Genomic DNA, 18882 nt, shown 5'->3' with positions numbered 1-18882 from the left:
CCTGCTAAGTGCTCCCCACCTCCCTGTCACTCTCATGCACACTCCCCCACACACACCCACACGATCTTCTAGGTCTTGGGACCTCACGGGAGTCCTTCAAACACAAAGGGCTTCAGCATGTGACAGATACACACCAAACCCCACCCCACCCCTGGGCTCTGAACCCCTGGGCTCTGTCCACAGGTGCCCACTGCACTCCCTTGCTGCTGCTAAGTCACTTCAGTCGTGTCTGACTCTGTGCGACCCAGAGACAGCAGCCCACCAGGCTCCCCCGTCCCTGGGACTCTCCAGGCAAGAACACCGGAGTGGGTTGCCATTTCCTTCTCTAATGCATGAAAGTGAAAAGTGAAAGTGAAGTCGCTCAGTCGTGTCCGACCCTCAGCGACCCCATGGACTGCAGCCTTCCAGGCTCCTCCATCCATGGGATTTTCCAGGCAGAGGACTGCTCTCCCTTGGGGTTCCCAAATCCCCACCAGTCACACCCCACACACACACACCAGGGCCGCGCCAGTCAGCACCACTGAGGCTGATTAACAAAAACACATCAAATTCTTTTACTTCTGAAGTCTCCCCTTTAAGGGGAGCCAGAAAATAGAACATTCTTTTTGGGTGGAGGGTAGGGGGATTTAATTAAAAAAAAAAAAACAACTCTAATTAGTCAAATACTGATCTCAGTTAGGCCCTGTGTGTCGTGGGCCCAGTCCTTGGCTGGTTGCACCCCTCAGAACAGCCCCACCTCACCCCAGGAACTGGGGTGGCACCAAGAGGGGCCGCAGGGGGGTGGCTGGCGGGACCCCCGCCGGGCCCTCCTCGGCGGGGGCCCCGGCGTCACCACCGCAGGAAGTCCCGGATGAACTTCCAGAGCTTGGTGATCCACAGGTTGGCGCCCAGGTCCATCAGGTACTGGATCTCCGGCGTGAGCATGCGCCGGCAGAGCTGCGCATGCCGCTGCCCGATGCTCTTCTTGAGGTTGTAGCCCAGGATGGACTTGGCGCCCAGCGGCTGCCAGGGCTGCATGGCCGAGTCCTGGATGGCCGCCGCGTCCACCGCGCGGCCGCCGTCGATGCAGATGCGGCGCATGCGCTCGTTGGCGCGCCGCAGGGCGGCCACCTCGCGGGCCATGCGCTCGCGCCCGAAGGCCTCCACCTTGCGCCAGAAGCTGGCGTTGAAGTGGCGGTAGAGGCGCGCGTCCAGCACGTTCCAGGCCGTGGCGCGCCGGTACAGCTCGCCCGAGAGGCGCGGCACGGCCGAGGCGCGGCGGGCGTTGAGCTTGAAGTAGAGCACGTCCTCCAGCTCCCAGCACAGCAGGTCCTTGAGCAGCACGAGCGACTCGTCGAAGTACTCCTGCAGCAGCACCAGGTGGAAGTGGCGCTCCACCTCCAGGATGTGCTCCTGCACCTGCGGGCTGCTGGGGTCCAGGTCGCTGTCGTAGCCCAGGTCGAAGAAGAGCAGGTTGCGGAGGTAGTGGGCGTTGTAGCCGCGGGGGTCGTAGTAGCGGTCGGGGTCCTGCAGGAACTCGGCCAGCTTGTCGCGGCCCGAGAGCTTCCACGTGAAGGGCACCACGGAGCCGAAGTAGTGGAAGGAGGACTCGAAGAGGCGGGCGGGGTCGCGCAGCACGGTGATGAAGGCGGCGTTGGGCGCCACCAGGCCCCGCACCTCGTCGTAGTGGAAGCGCATGTGGTTGCAGATGATGTTGAAGCAGGCCCCGGGCCGGTAGTCCTGCACCAGGCTGCGCGCGAAGAAGGCGGGGTAGTCGAAGTCGTTGCGGCCGTTGGGGAAGGCGAACTTGAGCCCGTGCTTCTGGCCGAAGCGGAACAGGATGTTGAGCAGCGTGCTGCTGGCCGTCTTGTGCGTCTTCATGAACACGATGTCCCGCCGCGGCTGGCAGCCTCCCGCCGAGCCGTTGGCCGAGGTGGGAGCCTCTGGCTCCCTCGGGGCCGGAGAGCAGGGTGCCGCGCCCTCGGGGGTCCTGCTGGGGATGGAGGGGTGGCAGAGCCTCAGGAATCGGCCTGCCGGCCCCTCCACCCCGGGTCTACAGAGCAGGTGGCTGGGAGTGGGGGGCGGGTACCCCAGGGACTCGCCATGGTCAGGGAGCTGGGGGACCAGATGGGCCTGTGTTCCAGGCTGCAAGGCTTAGGTCAGTGGTTTGGCCTATCTGGCCTTACTTTCCTCTTCTGTGAAATGGGGACAGTAACCCTCTTTGTAGTGTTGCTGTGAGGACAAGAACAAGTCTCATTCATGGCCACTTGATGTACATTCATCATGAGTTCGTATGAGGCTGGACCACATGAAACCCTGCATGCAAAAATGGGCATTTCCTCTAGTTCGACTTAATACCTCCAACTAAGGGCACAGGCTTGGGTAGGTGATCAGCCCAATGGGGAGGCAGGATGACCTCATGGTTAGGAGCCAGGCTTGGAGGCAGGCAGACCGCAGTTTGAATCCAGGCCTGTGCCAGCCGAGTGCTCTTGGACTGGGCGTCCCCACCTCCCGGCCCCGCTGGAGCCCACCGTGCAGATGGTGATATTTTATTCTTACGCTCCATGTCCGGCTCTGTTAGCACACCCACTTCACAGATGAGGACACCGAGGCTCAGGGTTCCACAGTGAGTTCCCTGCCTTCAGTGGGACTTCTGCCCCGGGCACAGGGTGGCCACCCAGGAGGTAGCCCTTGTTATCAGACTGGGAGCCAACCCTCCGCTACCCCCAGCCCTCGGCCGCCCAGCAGGACCACTCACGTGGAAGCCAGGCCAGTGTACAGTGGGGGGACAGCATAGGAGTACAGCAGTAGCAGGAAGCTGGTGAAGAGCGCTCCCAGCACCAGCCCCTTGGCCATGGACTCCCAGCGCTTCTTCTGTGGCAGCGGCATCTCAGACACCTGCAGGGGGTGGGTGAGGGGGTGCAGAACAGGGCACGTGTTAGGAGGCCGGCCCCAGGGAGCCCTCACCACCATCCCCGGCCAGGCTGGCTTGAGAGGCAGCTTTTAACATTGGGACCTGCCTTTGCCAGCTCTGTGGCCACCCCCACCTCAGCAGTCCAGATAAGGACAGCATCTGGGCTGCAGATGGACACGGTGGACAAAGCCAACGCCAAGAAAGGCTGGGGCGAGAGGCAGGGGAAGGCTCTGCTGCCTGGGTCAGTTTTCATTTGTGAGCTGAGTGGTGGGTATATGGGTGTTATCCGTTTTATTTTTTTGTAGACCTTTCTGGGCTTCATAATGAAATCATCTAAATAAAACAAGGAAAAGAAGACCCTTTCCTAGTGCCCTGTACCCCCAGGCCTGGGCCAGGGGTATCTACAGAGAGGGCCCTGGGACCTGAGTCTCTCATCTTTCTGAAGGTTCAGCCAACCTGCTTGGCCCCCCTGCCACCCTTCCCAGCCGTCCAGTGAGCGGCTGAGCTCCTTGTCTCTCCACACTGGCTCCTGTTCCCATGGGGTCTGTAGGGGACCAGGTGGAGAAACTGAGGCTCAGCGTGAGGAAGGAGAAGACTCAGCTCACACAGGCCTCTGCCCACATGTCTGCCTCTTCTCCAGCTGCTGGCAGGCTGGGTCAACCAGGTTAGGTCTGAATTGCAGGTGAACAACAAATGTTTTAGTTATCTGTATGTCCCAAATAATGCCTAGGATATACTTATACTAAAAATTATTCAGTATTTCTCTGAATATCAGATTTAACTAGATGTCCGGGGGCCGAATGAGTGCTCCAGCTCTCAGCAGGGAACCGCTGGACTGTGTCTACAGGGGGCACCTGTGCGCCTTGAGCAGTCTGTGACCTCAGGCTGAGTAGCAGGCAGCCCAGGAGCTGGAGCAGCCCATTCACCCTGAAATTCTCCCTTGGTCACAGCCTTTTTCAGCAGCAGCCTGGTCTTACTTTTCAGTCCCTGGTGGCTCAAGACAGTAAAGCGTCTGCCTGAAATGCAGGAGACCAGGGTTCGATCCCAGGGTTGGGAAGGTCCCCTGGAGAAGGAAATGACAACCCACTCCAGTGCCCTTGCCTGGAAAATCCCATGGACGAAGGAGCCTGGTAGGCTACAGTCCATGGGGTCATAAAGAATCGGACACGACTGAGTGACTTCACTTCACTTTTCACTTTTCCTGGTTTTTGGGGGCTAGGTTTTAGGTCTGACTGTGGTGACCCTGTCAGCAGGGGGCTGAGGCCTGAGCTGAAATGGGGGCTGTTCAGGCAGAGCTGTGCGGGTCCAGGACAGAGCTGGGACTCACGGACCTTCTCATGGCCCCTTAGCTGCAAAGCCAAGGTCCCAAACTTTCCATTCCGTGCTGCACTGGGCCCCGGGTGCTGGAGGCCATGAGAGGTCATCCATGCCGCCCGCGATCACACACACGGCACGTCACCACTGACCCTGGGGCCAGAGGCCAGCCAGCCAGCCTGGAGGAGAACCCCTGGGAGAGTGACCGGAGGCACCCACAAACCTTTCCCAGAGAAGGGGCATTCCAGGCCTACCTGACCAGTCCCTCAGCCCCCCGCTGATCATCTAGAAAGTGCTCTCACAGGAAAGGACTAGCCGGAGGGAACCTGGCTTCCCTGGTGACAAGGACATATCTCTGTCCAATCCTAGGTGGGCAAGGTGGACAGGGTCGGGAGGGAAGGAGAGTGTTTCCGGAGGGTTTTCCTTTCAAAGGAAGACTGTAGAAACCCTCCCAGTTCTAACTCTTCTTCAGAAAGACTTGGGGAAAGTCATCCAAGTAAGGGTGTTCACAGCAGTTTGGTCAGAAAAAAAGAAACCACGTCAGTGTCCATCAGCTGGGAATTCACTGCACAAACCAAAGCCCATTCCCAGACAGAGGCATCTGTACCTGCTTTAACAGATAAAAAAAAAAAAAGAAAAACAATGTGGAGCTGAATGGACTGGCTCAAAAACACACCATGACCTACTAACATGAAAAAAGAAGTTCTGGGACAGCATGCCACCAAATCCATATAGGTGATGGTAAATACACACAGACCCAGTTAGAAACCCCTGGAGGGCAGTCTAGGTTTTAACAGTGGTATCCTCTGCATAGCTAGGGAGGGGGTATATGAGCAAATACTCTTCTATATTTGGCATTTCTGTAAGGGTTGGATTTCTTTATTAAAGAGAATATATTACTTTTTAATCAGAAAAAGGCAATAACGTGTATTTACTATATTTAAAGAATAGATAAAGCTTGCAAGGTGGGGAAAGTCAGCTCGCGCTGGTCTGGTCACAGAGAGGCCTAGGGGAGGGAGGTGCTGACCCGGGAGCCCCAGGCCCGGGTTTCAACCACAGGAACCCTTTGGAGCCCCAGTTTCTCATCCTAAAATGGGGAAGCTGGTGGTGCTAGCTCTCTCCCTGCCCCGCCCCAGAGATGGACCAGGCAAAGTGACTGGCACGTAGTTGTCACTCAAAGAGAGTGGGAACCTGCTCAAAGTCCTGTCCTTGTCGCTCTCGGGGTGGGTCCCCCTTGCCAACCAAGCGCAAATCTGCCCCCCACCTCAAGCGCCCCCACCGGCCTCCTGTTCCTTGGGGTCCCACAGGGCAGTCCTGGGCTGGGCCAGAACCTCAGACTCGAGCCCAAGCCCGGAGTGGAGCCCTGGGCATCGGGTTCTGACTTTCAAATGTCGAGGGGTTCGGATTGCTGCCCTCTGACTCACTCCCTCAGGGCCCACCCCTGTCTCAGGAGCCCACTCACCAGGGCACCTTCTGGAACTCAGGGAGGCTGCTGGTGAGGCTCTGGGAGAGGTCAGGCAGCAGGGGGCAGACCAGCCTCCCAGGACCACCAATCAGGCTCTGCCTGGCCCTGCCCCAGGCCCGCCCCCAACCCCCATCAGGGCTTTCCCTCATTCATTCCTTCCTTTCCCACTATGGCGTCCTCAAAACCAGTAGGGCCCTGCCCTGCCAGGTGCTGGGCCTTGGGCCTCGCCACCCTCTGGGTTCACTTCTGAGCTCCTCTAGGAGCCAGGCCCTGGGACGGGGCTTCTCCAGAGCATCTTACTGACTCCACCCAGCTATCCTCGGAGGCAGACCTCACTATCAGCCCTATTTTGCAGGTGGGGAAACTGAGGCTCTGGGTCACAAAGCAGGGGGCACAACTGGGATTCGAGCTGTGATCTGTGGGCTTGCAATGTGCATCTTCCTGGCTGTCCGTGGCAGCTGCTGCCCAGCGTGCCGCGGGCCCAGCCCCAGCCCCAGCCCGAGGGGAAAGGGTGTGCACAGCTGGACCTCACAGAAGGCCGAGGCTTGCAGGCAGCTGACAGTCCCAGGTCTGAGGCCATGAGGTGGTGGTGGCGGCTTCGTCGCTCAGTCGTGTCCAGCTCTTTGCGACCCCGTGGACTGTAGTCTGCCAGACTCCTCTGTCCGTGGCATTTTCCAGGCAAGAATACTGGAGTGGGTTGCCATTTCCTCCTCCAGGGCATCTTCACCACCCAGGGATCGAACCCGTGTCTCCTGGCCGGCAGATTCTTTACCACTGAACCATCAGGGAAGCCTAAGGCCTTGGGGTACCGAGGACAATCGCAGCACGGCCCAAGCCTTCCAGCCTCCACCTTGGAAAACGGTGCCTCCAGAAGGCTGAGGCTCAGAGAGGGCAGAGCCCCCATCAAGGTCACACAGCACAGCAGTGGCAAAGACAGGACTAGAGCCTGAGTCTCCCTCCTCTGCTGTGGTGGGACAGTCCCAGGCACTCAGGGCAGACCGCCCCCCTCCCCACCCCACCCCTCTATTCCTGTCCTCCTGGGTTACCCCAGCCAGATCGCCCTCCGTGTGTGCCGACAGCTGGCTCCCAGCCAGACCCAGCACTCCTCCTGTTCAGCTGGACCAGCAGACTCCAGGGAACGAAGGGGAGTCGGGGCTCATCCTCCACAGCATCCACACAGGGACCCCAAGCCTAGGATGGTGAGCCTTCCAGCCTAGGGCGCCACCAGCAGGCAGGCCTCCATCCCAGGGCATCCTGCTCCCCCAGGGGCCGTGCGCAGGGCAGAGGAAGACACTCACCTGGGGCCAGGTCTGGCTGCCCCTTCCCTCTCCCTGCCTGAGCCACGTCTGACTCCCAGGCTGCCTCTGCGGTCACTGGGAAACCGGAACGCTCCAATGACACCCAGGAGTGTGCTGGCTGGCTCCCTCTTGCTTCAGCGGCCGTGAATATTCATGAGTTCCCTCCCTGGGGAGAGCAGGTGGCATATCCCTGTAGTATCCCTGTACACTGTGGGTGCTGCCCCGGCCCTCTGCCCCCTGGGTGGTTCCCCCTGACCCTCTCTGGACCTCAGCAGCCTGGCAGCTCCTCCATCCAAGGGCTCAGCAAGGTCCCCGGCGTCCTTGGCCCAAGGACACTGGCAGCCGCAGAGCCCTGCAGAGAGCCTGGGACTGGCTTGAAGGCCATGGGAGGGACACGAAGGCAGGTGAGCAGGGAAACTAATTGCTTCTCCAATCACATCTCATGTTAAGTCTCAAAGCTGCCCTCTGAGTCAGGTACTACCGTTAGCCACTCCCCAGGTAAAGAAACCCAGGCTCAGAGAGGTGAATTCACCTGTCCAAGGTCACACAATTAGCCATGAGCAGACAGAACCAGAGTCAAAACACGGACTTGCCAAACTCTAGGTCTTAGAGATGTCCAAGGCACGACCGGAGACCAAGGTTGGTCTAAAAGCTGGGAGAGCCCAGAGAGCCAGGACCTCAACCTGGATGGTGCCCTGGAGGCAAAGTACCTGAGCAGGGCTGGGAGGACGAGTCTGATGAGACTTCACCTCTCTGAGCTCCAGGTTCTTCATCAAAAAGGTACAGAAATGTGCCTCTCCTGCCTCCACCCCCAGTGAGTTGGTGGCACAGGACACCCCTGGATCAGCCTCCAGGGATCTGGGCTGATCAGAGATGCAGATCCTTCCCAAAGTCTCTGTGGGAACAGGTAGGTCTAGGGACCCTCAGGCTCAGCCCAGGCACTGGAATCTCTCATCCTTGCTCAGCGTTGCTCATGGACAGAGGGTGCCCAGAAAAGCCTCCCCCCTACACCCCACCAAATCCTTCCTTCAACACTGATGCCCAGAGCCCCACCATGGCCCATGCATGGGGCTTTAGGGACCGGAGTATCGCCATCAATTGATCATAATCACTACTGTGACGGTCAGTGATGCCACAGCGAGCACTTTCATAAACCGAGCAGCTGCCAGTGCCTCCGAAGGAGCAGCAGGCATGTGACCCTGTGTGCTCAGCGTTCTTTCCCCCAGAGCCCCGCCCAGCTTCCACGGAACAGGGGAAGCCCAGAGTCCTCCTCTCCCTGGGGGCTGAGCTGAGTCCAGGGCTGGCATCAAAGAGCAGATACCGAGGTTTAGGAGCGTGGACTCTGGACCAGAGTCTAGTCTTGTGCTCGGGACTCGCCATGCATCACGCACCCTCATAACCTTTGCAGGGAGCCCTCTTTATCCCCCACTGTACTGTAGACGAGAAAGCTGAGGCGCAAGGAGAGGAAGTGACAAGCCCAGAGTCGGGAGGTAGGGGGGCAGATGTAAGATCCTCATCCAGGTGGGAGTGGAGCGCAAGCTTTTGAGCAAGAAGTGAAATCGTGAGAGGAGTGGGAATCTAGTAAGAAGAGCCAAGTAAATATTTTATTTACACGCATATGTATCAGTAACATAGAGTTTTGGAAAAATAAAGCACTGCAAGTTTGGGAACTTCCTGGTGGTCCAGCGGGGAAGAGGATGCACTCCCAGTGCAGGGGGCCCAGGTCCAACCCCCGTCAGGGAACTCGATCCCACGTGCTATGACCAAAGATCCCATATGCCACAGTTAAGACCCGGGGCAGCCAAGCAAACCTTTTTATTTTAACCTGAAATTTTCATATTTCTAAATACTGTTCTTGTCCTAGTGGATTGAGGCCAAGCATAAGGGAAAATCTACTCATTGCTTCTGCTCTTAATATTTCTACTTGGAATTTGATCACTGCATTTTCTCTTTGACAACAACACTGCTCTAGTAGCCAGTGTATGCAGTGCATTGTATAATTTGATTCAATTAATTTGGTTGAACTAATTTTCATACTGTTCTTTATTAGCCAGCCTTTAGCTGGGGTTCGATGTCCACAAGCACTTACCATGAAAAAACTTCATTTTAGAATGGCGAATGATCACCCAATAAGAGTTTTGTTAGGAAAATTATTTGAGAATGATAGAAGATGCCTAAGGAAACTTCTGATCCAGTGACTCTCAAAGGAACAGACTATAAAATAAATTGGGAGAGATAGAGGGAAATTTCAGTGTAGTATAACCTAGACTTCTACTTTTTTATTATGTATTCATTTATATCCAGAAAAACAAAGATGAAATTCCCTCTCGTCAACACCAATTCATTTTATATGCAATTTTGGTTCCAGAAATGTACATTTTCCTCTCCCATAAAATTAGTCTAGAGGCTAGACATGAAAACAAGTTACTAGTAGCCAGTTTTTCAGTTATAAGTGACCCACAACTTAAAACTCACTGCAATAGAGACACAACAGTCCGAACAGCTTCCTCTCTGCCAGCCCTTTTATTAAGGCTTCGTAAAAAGTGAACGGTATGCGTGCACGTGTTTAGTCACTCAGTCATGTCCGACTCTCTGCGACCCTTCGGCCTGTAGCCTGCCAGGCTCTTCTGTCCGTGGGACTTTTCAGGCGAGAATACTGGAGTGGGTTGCCATTTCCCTCTCCAGCGGATCTTGCCGACCCAAGGATCAAACCCACACCTTTTCTTTCTGCTGCATCGCAGGCGGATTCTTTACCCACTGAGCTGTGGTATAGAAAATCGAAAAACCAACAAGCGCTGATTCAAAGCAAATTCCTCTTTTAATCACAACACGGTAACAGGTCAAGAGAGTTTAACATCTGAGACAAGGGCAACTCAATAAAACAATAGCATCTTGATGTAGTAATTAAGAAATATGACTCCATGGCTGTCATGGATATCTCAAGCACTTTGGATCTTTTTATTGCTTTTATAAAAAACTACAATACAAACACTACTCTGATTGGTGCTATGTTTGGTAAGCAGTTAGCGTATTAAAAAGCAGATATACTAGATATGCTAGATAAGCAGATATGTTGGATAGCATATTGAAAAGCAGAGACATTACTTTGCCAACAAAGGTCCGTCTAGTCAAGGCTATGGTTTTTCCAGTGGTCATGCATGGATGCGAGAGTTGGACTGTGAAGAAAGCTGAGCGCCGAACAATTGATGCTTTTGAACTGTAGTGTTGGAGAAGACTCTTGAGAGTCCCTTGGACTGCAAGGAGATCCAACCAGTCCATCCTAAAGGAGATCAGTCCTGGATATTCATTGGAAGGACTGATGTTGAAGCTGAAATCCAATACTTTGGCCACCTGATGTAAAGAACTGACTTGAAAGACTGATTTGAAAAGACCTTGATGCTGGGAAAGATTGAAGGCGGGAGGAGAAGGGGATGACAGAGGATGAGATGGTTGGGTGGCATCACCGACTCAATGGACATGAGTTTGAGTAAACTCTGGCAGTTGATGATGGACAGGGAGGCCTGGCGTGCTCCGGTCCATGGGGTCGCAAAGAGTCGGACACGACTGAGTGACTGGACTGAACTGAACTGAACTGAACTGGTAAGCAGTTTCGGGAAGTATGAAGAAAAGACATGAATAAAAGCATTTTCTAAAGTGAGAGATGTTTTGGAATTAGATGATGCGAGCTATTATATATAGAATGGATGAACATCAAGGTCCTGCTGTATAGCACAGGGAGCTATATTCCATGTTCTGTAATAAACCATAATGGAAAAAATATATATGTAAAAAAATATATATATGGAAAAAGAATATAAATATGTGTGTGTGTGTGTGTGTGTGTATAAGTGAATCACCTTACTGTACACCAGGAACTAACACAACCTTGTAAATCAACTATACTTCAATAAAATAAATTTTAAAAAGAAGAGCTGCATGGAGCCAAGCCTTCCAGAGTGCAAGTGTTGATTGCTGGAGCTGTGCCTGCAGCCTTGCCAGAGGGGGCTCTTCCCAAGTGTCAGTGACACCGGCTCTGGTTGGTTCTGCCCCCATGGGAAAATTTCTTTTTTGTATAATTTTATTTGCTTCTTTTCGGCCGTGCTGGGTCTTTGTGGCTGCGTGGGCTTTTCTCTAGCTGCGGCAAGCCGGGGCCGCTCTCTAGTTGGGGCCCACGGGCTTCTCTTTGAGGTGGAGCACAGGCTCAGGGGCATGCGGGCTTCAGTAGTTGCAGCACGTGGGCTCAGTAGCTGCGGTTCCCAGACTCTAGAGCACAGGCTCAACAGCTGTGGCCCAGGAGCTTAGCTGCTGCTGGGCATGTGGGGTCCTTCCGGGCCAGGGATCGAACCCGTGTCTCCTGCATTGGCAGGTGGAGTCTCCACCACTGAGCCAGCAGTACAGGTGTTCTGCAGGTATTGACTGAGCACCTGTACAGCGCCCAGCACTGGGGTGCAGGCTCCCCAGTGCACAGAGCCCAGGCTTTCAGGGCGGGGGGCGAGAGAGGTGCAGGCAGACAGCTGCGGGTGCTCTGATGGAGACACACAGGCAGAGCTTCCTGGTGCAGAGAACACACCGGATCCAGCCTGGAGGGGCGGGAGTGGGGGTGGCCAGGGAGAACTTCCTGGGGTAGGGGACTCTGTTGGCAGAAGCTGCTGCGTGCTTTACTATTTCCAAAGGCAGTTAGTTCCCTTTCTCCTTGGGGTACGTGGCTAAACTGCTTTTCCCATCCTTCCTTCCAGCTCAGTGTTCTCATGGGACTGAATTCTGGCCATGGAATATGAGCAGAATGACAGCTGGTGAGGGTAAGTGAGCCAATCTCTGTGATCTCCTTTCCCACCTGCTAGTGAGTGGGTCTGGAGATGGGCAAGGCCGGGAGGTGGGAGGAACCCGGATCTCTGCATTTCTGATCATCAAACATCTGATTAAATTCAGGAAAATGACAATAAAACTGCCATTGTGTTAATAAGCCTTTTAAAACGTGGGACTTGGGACTCCCGTGGCAGACCAGTGGTTAAGACTCTGCGATCCCAACGCTGGGGACCCAGGTTTGATTCCTGGTCAGGGAACTAGATCCCACAGGCCGCAACTAAGACTTCACACGCTGCAATCAAAGACCCCCCGCATGCCACAAGAAGATCAGAAATCCTGCAAGCAGTCGGTACAGCCAAAACACAAACAAAACCAACTTGGGGCTTATCTGTTTCAGCGGCTAGCATTAACTAATGCAGAATAAGCCGGACAGAGAGAAAAGCATGTGCAAAGGCCCAGGGCAATTGAGAAGCTAACAAATGCCTAGCCTGGCTGGGAATGTCCAGTACATGTGCCTGTCAGAGGTTGGGTGCGTGAGCAAGAAGACCAGCAGCACAGCCAGAATGGGGGCAGGGGCAGGCAGGACACGCAGGGCCTCGGGAAGTGTGTTAAGGAATCTGGCTTGGATCCTGTGGGCAAGGGGAGCCCTAGGAGGGTCTTCAGCAGAGGAGCGAGGAGATGAGGCTCCCATCAGGCTGCTGGATGAAGAATGAGCTGTGGAGGTGGGAAGGAGTGGGAGAAGCAGGCACACCTAGATGGTGGTGGTCACGGCTGTGCAGATGTGAAGGGACCTGGACCAGGGGGAAGTCTGGGGATGGACTGGATCCGCCCGTAGATGATGGCATGGACAGCATTTGGTGGGTGAGGGGTGTGAAGGTGGGGGGAAAGAATTCCTGCTGGAGGTGACTGGCTGGCTGGGTGTGGAGCTAGTCCCTGAGAAGGGGAGGCTAAGAGAGGGGCGGGTTTAGTATTGGGGTTAGGGGGACAATGTCAGTTTCAGTTTAGGATACATTGAGTCTGGGGGATGTACTGGGTGCCTGTAGAATGTGCAAAGTGCAGGAGGAACCTCTGCTTTGAGTGCAAGAGCGAGATCTTGGGCGAGAGAGGCTGGGGGCCATGGGGACAGAGGTGGGAACTGAGGCCGGAAGAGGAGATGGGGTCACCAGGGAAAACGTGAGGAAGGAGAAGAACTCTGCACTTATGGGAACAGGGAGGGGAAGAGCCCCCTGCCCTCAAGGAGATAAAGGGCCCCCAAAGCCATGGTCTACAGAACATTTTGTAGAAGCACTGACCTCTCAACCCATTCACCCACCGATGGGCATCACCGTGTGTTCAGTGGGTATATAGGAACAGGGACCTGGCAGAGGGAGGGTGGCCTAGAGCTAGCTGTTTCCTGTGGTTGGAAGGGAATCTCACAGGGCCACGGGAGGAGATTTTAAGAGGAGAGCACAAAGACTCTCCCTACAGTGCTCGTACATACAGTGTCTGTACACGTGTGCTAAGTCGCTTCGGTCATGTCCAACTCTGTGACCCCATGGACTGTAGCCCGCCAGGCAGCTCTGTCCATGGGATTCTCCAGGCAAGAACACTGGCGTGGGTTGCCGTGTCCTCCCCCAGGGGAGCTTCCCGACCCAGGGATAGAACCCCGGTCTCTTACGTCTCTTGCCCAGGCAGGCGGATTCTTTACCACTAGCACCACCAGGGAAGCCCCACTCAGGATGCGTATTTGACAGCAAATACCATAGTTCTAAAAGTGTCCAGCCTCCGACCCAGCACTTCCACCTGTAGGAATTTGTTCAAAGAGGACAAACAAGAGATCTGACACGGAGCACAAGGAAGGCCATTGCAGTGGTGTTTAGCGAAGGAGCAAAACAGAGACAACCTCAGTGTCCAACAGGAGGGGATGGTTGAACATACCATGTGATGGGGACTTCCCTGGTGCTCCAGCGGTTGAGAATCTGCCTTACAATACGGGGGATGCAGGTTTGATCCCTGGCCGGGGAACTCAGCCCAGGAGCAGGGAAACTAAGTACACAGGCTCTGAGCCCCCGTGCTCTACACCCTGTGTGCCACGAGTCGAGAGAAGCCCACACGCTGTGGCAAAGATCCTGCGTGCCACAGCTAAGGCTCGCCACCACCTAAGTGAACACATATTTTACAGAATATATTATGTGACATATATCCAATGATCCCATATGTATTCATGAAAATTATGTCTGTAACATATAATAAAGTGGGAAAAAAATACATAGCTACACACATATAAGCTTCCCTGGTGGCTCAGAGGTTAAAGCGTCTGCCTGGAATGCCGGAGTCCCAGGTTCGATCCCTGGGTTGGGAAGATCTCCTGGAGAAGGAAATGGCAACCCACTCCAGTAATCTTGCCTGGAGAATCCCATGGAGGGAGGAGCCTGGTAGGCTACAGTCCATGGGGTTGCAAAGAGTCGGACACGACTGAGCGACTTCACTTTCACTTTCACACACATAATATTCACACACAGATAATTTTGTTTTTACAAAGAGTCTGTATTACTCTGGAAAAACATGAAAAATAACAATATTTCCATTTTGAAAAACTGCCGGCTGGCTGGAGGAGGAGGGAACCGTGGCTAGTCTGAACCATGCCCCACCTCGCTGCGTGACCTCGGTAGGCAGGTTCCCTCTCTGAACCTCAGTGTCCAAAAGCAGGGGAGAAGCAGCAAAAGGGTGTGGGACAGAGAAGAAGCTGGAAAGTGTGAGCCACACAGTTGAAGGGGCAGATGGAAAGGCTGGCTCTCCATCCAGGAGTGCTGGGGGACTGACTTGCGAGAATCTGGAAGCTTCCTCTCTGAGACTCTCTGCGCTGGGGTGCTGGAGTAGAGAAGGGGAAGCTCGCCAGAGAGACATTTCAACTTGCAGAACCACCTCCGAACGTGTCAAGGAGCCCTGACGGCTTGCTCCTACCGCCCCCACCTGGCTGGGGGGATGGCTGCAGCTAGGTGGGGGGTCTGGCAGCTGACTAAGAAGAGGTCAGTGTACTTTGATGACTCAGAAGATTTTCTGATCTTGCAGAGTCACCTGTTTCCATGACTCCTAATGGTAACCACACCTGCAACCTCAACAGATAACCTTTGGTGTCACCTGCTAGCTTTGTGACGGTGGGCACTCTGAGGCTCTGCCCACAGGTCTTCCGACGTTGCTTTATCCAGACAAGCTCACCAGCCCTCCTGATGACAGATTTGAGTCGCCCCAAAACAGCCCTAACTGAAGAGTAGCGCAGCACGGGTTAACCCAGCGGTCAGTCAGCTTCAGAACTCCTGAGAACTCCAGAGGTGAGTGTGTGGGCATTGGCAGTACCACCCTCTGTACCTTCTAGCGTGACTGAAATGTTTCTTTAAAAAGGTATGTCATGCATTTATTTGCATAACAATATGTAAAATATAAAGGTTTTTCAAGAGCTGAGCAGTTGCTAGGTACAATGCCCTGGATCTGCCCGCCCGCCTCATTAATCCTGGAGAAGTTTGGCTAGAAATCTGGCTCCACCACTCCCCAGCTGGGCCACCTTGGGCAGGTGACCTCCCCTCTCTGAACCTAGGTTTTCTACCACATGGGGTTACCATGACCTTCCATGAGGATCAAACGGGATGGGGCATGCGGAGCCCTTTGCACACACCTCGGATTATTATCCTGACCCTTCTAGACCCACCAGGCAGGAGAGGCAGCACCCACCAATGCGGTCTCCTGGGGCCACCCTCCCCACTCCAGCACCCACATCTCTCCCATGCTCGAGAGCCAAGGTCCTCACGTCCCAGATTTCACATCTGAGAAAACCAAGGCACAGAGAGGGAAGGACTTGCCTGGAGTCCCATGGCAAGTCTGGGCATTACTGGGATCAATATTACTGGGGGTGCCCAAGCCACACCTCATCGCTGCCCTGGGGCTGGCGGGCAGGAGAGAGGTTTCCTCTGGACCCCCATTTCCTCTGAACCATCGCTCCTCAACAGGCGATCCCCCGACCCCAGCCCGCTGACCCCTATGGGCGCTCTGCTCCCTCGTGCCCTCCCCTGTCTGGAGTGGGGTATGGCTCCTAAATGGGGATGGTCTATATTCCTTGCTCAGTCCGAGGGGCGCAAAAAACCCTTCACAAGCCTGCTGCCGTGCCTGGAATCCCGACATCTGTGTATCCTTCTCCCAGGTTAATCATCGCCGCTTTCACCCGGTTGACATGATCAAGTCCCTTAGAGCCCAGAGGGAGGGACACACTCCTCCCTTTGCTGGATTGGACCCACAGCGTCCAATATCAGACCCCTGCCCATCAGATGAGGGATGCACCAGAGCCGGGCACGCTTCTTTGTCCTTAGGGCGCTTCCTTCAGGAAGGGCTCTGCCTGAGTGAGAAGCAGGGAGGAAGCGGCCCGAGGTGGCAGCTGAGAACAGGGCTCTGTTGTCTCTGCTCCCAGGGTAGCAGCCTGCCCACCCCTCAAGTGTCAGGCAGAGCTGGGAGCTAGGGGGGCACGTGGGGGAGGGGTCCTGAGCTGGGGGCTGGGGGCAGCCATGGCAACTCGAAGAGGCTAGGACCCCAAAAAAGGGGCAGAGAAGAGAGAGATCTTGAGCAAGGCTGGGGTCCTGAAACAGGGGCTCGGGCACGTCTCCGAATTTGGAGTCCGTTTAGCCACATCTGAACTGTACGACTCTGGGAAAGTCCCCAAATCTGCCTGAAGTTCAGTGCCCCCGCTGGGATCCCAGGCTTAGTAATTACGGCTCCTCCGAGGGGTAAGGTACAGTGCCGCCACATAGCGACTGCTTGGGCTCAGGCCTGCCCATGGCCTTGCCCGATCCGGGCCTTCGTAAAGGGCCTTCTCCCATCTGGACCGTCCTCCTGAGGATTTCCATGGCGCCTGTCACCTGGGCAACCCAGGTGATCAGCTGTCTAACCTGCCGCCCTTTCGCCTTCCCTCCCGCTGCTCCGGGTTACTGCAGCCATAGGTGTACCGGCACCTCTCCTGCTCTGTGCAGGTGGGAGGGGGTCCCCACTGGGAAGGGACCACAGCCTTTCTCTATGCTGCTACCAAAGCACTGGCTTGGTACTAAGGTGGGCAGACCAAGCTGGACCCCTTTCTGAGCACTGGTCCAGGAAACATGGGAATTGCTGGCTTAGCTAGGGGATCCTTCTCGGACCCCAGAGATTGTCCCACTCCCTCACGTCTTTCCTGCGTGGCCTTGCCTGCTAAGTGGCAGAGGACAAGGCCTTCCACAGGCAGGGGGGATCCAGCCTTTATCCTGATGCCCAGCCCCTGCTCTGACCGCCCCTCTTCTGGGGAGGGCTGGTGGGAAGAGGGAACATCCCCGCCTCTCCTCCCCCCAGGGCTCTGGCACCGTGTCCAAGATTAATGATTAATGAACATCCAGCTCCAGCCCAGCTCCCGCCCCACCCACCCCAAGTCAGGAACTGGGTAAACCCTGGAAACAGGAGCCGGGGGAAGAAACAAGGGCCGGGTGAGCACCAACCTGCTCCCCATCAGGCTCCAGTCTTCCCACCCTCTGTCAGCCGGGATGGGCGCACGGACCCTGGAGCGGTAGAGTACCTCTCGGGTCCAGCGTCTGGCGCGCGCAGCCCCAGTTCCGGGGCGTGGAGCAGCGCGGCCGGGACCCAGGGGGTAGACTGAGGCAGGGTGCAAGCTGGTGGTGGGTGCCGGGCCCCCAGGACATACCTTGTCCCGGTCCTTCTCGGGCTTGGCGTGCAGTTTCGGCCACGGGCCGCGCCGCCCGGGCGCTTACTAAGGCGGCGGGGCGTACCCGCCGGGTCCCCCCGCTCGGCCGGGCCTGGACCATGCTCCCGCCCCCGCCGCCGCCGCCGCACCCGCTCCGGCCAGGTGCGGCCGCCAGCCTGGCCCGGCCCCCCCGGCGCCGCGGCCAATGGGTGCCCCGGGCCCCAGCCCCCTCCCCGGCCCTCCGCGCCCGCCCGGGCGCACAGAAGCCGCATTCAGCGCGCTGGGGCGCAGCGTCGCGCCCCCGCCGCGGGCCCAACAAGGCGCGTTTGTCTCGGATGCGCCAACGGGGCCATTGTCCCGCCGCCGGACCCTGAGGCTCAGCCGATCTCCCGGCCCCGGAGGGGATTCGAGGGTGCCTGGGGAACGGGGTGGCGTGGTGATGGTGAGGGCAGCCCAGCTCTGGGGAGGAGGCGGCTACTCTAGTTGCTTATCTTCAATGGAAGGTACAGCCTCGGGCTCCAGAGTCAGTGCAAACTGGGGACACATGTTTTTTTGGCATCTGAAATGTGGAAGAGAGGAGTAGGGGCTGACCCCACCTCCCCAGGGTCCCCAGCAGGGCACAGTGCGTCAGGATGTGGGCACCCCACTCAGGATCTGACTTTTCCCAGTCCTAGGCTTTCCTCCTTCACCCCAGATGATCAGGCCTAAGGAAGGGGACTCATGCCCCCCTGGAGCTGGGAATGCTCAGCTCCAGCTGTGGGCAGTGTGAAACCAACTGGTCACCCAGTGGGACATAAGCCACGTCAGAGCCCCACTGCCCCCGCCATTACTGGGCGACTCTGGAATGGGGAAAATTCCATGTCAGCATGACTGCCAGGAACTTTTCCGTATCTGATGGGCTTGCTGGCTCTCCAGCCTCCACAGCGCTGGGGTGCACACGCACCCAAGCACGCTCAAAGTAATCTCTTGGGCTGCAGACTTTGGTTCCAGAGGCCCTGACCCTAGAAGACCCCCCTCCCCCACTAGGAAGCATGTCAGTGGAATGGCTCTCTTTGGACACCCACAGCGAGGGCCAGGAGCCCAGGCTTCTCCTCGGCCTCAGCCAGAGAGGCTGCCCAAGCTCCTGCCTCCCCCTGCACGTGCTGGGTCTCAAGACACTGCCCTGAAGACTTCTGTAGAGCCCGGGCGCTTCTACAGAGTGAAGGGCGTAAGGCCAAGGCCCTCAGGCACCCGGATTTGGGCAAGAAGCCCAGTTCCAAACTCCCACTCCCCCCCGCCGGCCCTGCTCCTGACAGTACGTGGCCTACAGTAGACAGAGCGGGGCTGGGGCAGGCTCAGAATCTCCCTGCCTGACCTAGGAGGGATTGAGTGACCATCCCATGCCCCCTGGTTTTGGCCCTGGCTCTGCCATGAGGTA

The 18882-nt window shown here is 56.2% G+C and overlaps 1 protein-coding gene and 1 non-coding gene across 5 annotated transcripts; one reads left to right on the top strand and one right to left on the bottom strand.

Annotated features, from left to right (window-relative positions):
- Positions 1-530: 530 nt before the first annotated feature.
- Positions 531-17604, bottom strand: GAL3ST1 (galactose-3-O-sulfotransferase 1). 4 transcript variants are annotated; one of them, XM_027566307.1, is made up of 4 exons: positions 17466-17604; positions 6971-7136; positions 2738-2877; positions 531-1972 (listed from the first exon to the last, which is right to left on the bottom strand). In XM_027566307.1, the coding sequence occupies exons 3-4, from the start codon at positions 2866-2868 to the stop codon at positions 829-831; spliced, it is 1275 nt and encodes a 424-aa protein (XP_027422108.1). In that variant the 5' UTR covers positions 2869-2877; positions 6971-7136; positions 17466-17604; the 3' UTR covers positions 531-828. The 4 variants fall into 4 exon arrangements, with proteins under 4 accessions (XP_027422108.1, XP_027422110.1, XP_027422109.1 ...); XM_027566309.1 differs by having other exon boundaries at positions 531-1969; XM_027566308.1 differs by lacking the exon at positions 6971-7136.
- On the top strand, positions 14046-14117 carry TRNAS-GGA. Its single transcript has one exon. It is a non-coding gene; the product is annotated as a tRNA-Ser (tRNA).
- Positions 17605-18882: the final 1278 nt, after the last annotated feature.

The sequence above is a fragment of the Bos indicus x Bos taurus genome, chromosome 17, assembly GCF_003369695.1.
Source record: "Bos indicus x Bos taurus breed Angus x Brahman F1 hybrid chromosome 17, Bos_hybrid_MaternalHap_v2.0, whole genome shotgun sequence".
NCBI lineage: Eukaryota > Metazoa > Chordata > Mammalia > Artiodactyla > Bovidae > Bos > Bos indicus x Bos taurus.
Note: the sequence above shows the minus strand (reverse complement) of the source record. Positions and strands in the feature narration are given on the sequence as shown.